This window comes from Dipodomys ordii, unplaced genomic scaffold (genome assembly GCF_000151885.1).
Source record: "Dipodomys ordii isolate 6190 unplaced genomic scaffold, Dord_2.0 Scaffold139, whole genome shotgun sequence".
NCBI classification, from domain to species: domain Eukaryota; kingdom Metazoa; phylum Chordata; class Mammalia; order Rodentia; family Heteromyidae; genus Dipodomys; species Dipodomys ordii.
In genome coordinates this window covers 3,942,125-3,942,486 of record NW_012267355.1, presented here as the reverse complement: position 1 = coordinate 3,942,486, position 362 = coordinate 3,942,125, and the positions used below count along the sequence as shown (strand labels likewise).

Below are 362 nucleotides of genomic sequence, written 5' to 3'. Positions count from 1 at the left end.
ATGAAGAACCGGCCCCGGGGCCGCGGCGAGCCCGCCCGGCCCCACCGGGCGCCGGGGGCCCTGGCACCCGCCCCCGAGCGGCCTGACCCACCGTCTCTCCCCGTCGCTCGGGCGTCTCGCGCCGGGTCTGGAACACACCTTTGCACAGCAGCGCTGCCCTTTCGTCCGCCGGGAGAAGAAAACTTTTCGGAACAGGTTTCTCCATCGGTGAGGGGGTCAGTCGCAGATCCCACCGCCCCGAACTGCGGGGAGAAGCCAGCGGTGAGCCCAAGCACCGAGCTCCAGGGGGGGCCGCGCCGCGCCGCGCCGCACGCGCGAACCCGCCGAAGTCTCCGCGTCTCCTCCCGGCCTGCGCCGGCGAG

General features: G+C 74.0%; 1 protein-coding gene across 1 annotated transcript in view; it reads left to right on the top strand.

Moving 5' to 3' along the window:
* The window catches only part of Hiat1 (hippocampus abundant transcript 1), a 21,273-nt gene continuing 20,911 nt past the window's right edge, over positions 1-362 (top strand). Inside the window, exon 1 of the mRNA XM_013031397.1 lies at positions 1-347. Coding sequence (XP_012886851.1) covers positions 1-347 — 347 coding nt within the window. The remainder of the gene's footprint in view (positions 348-362) is intronic.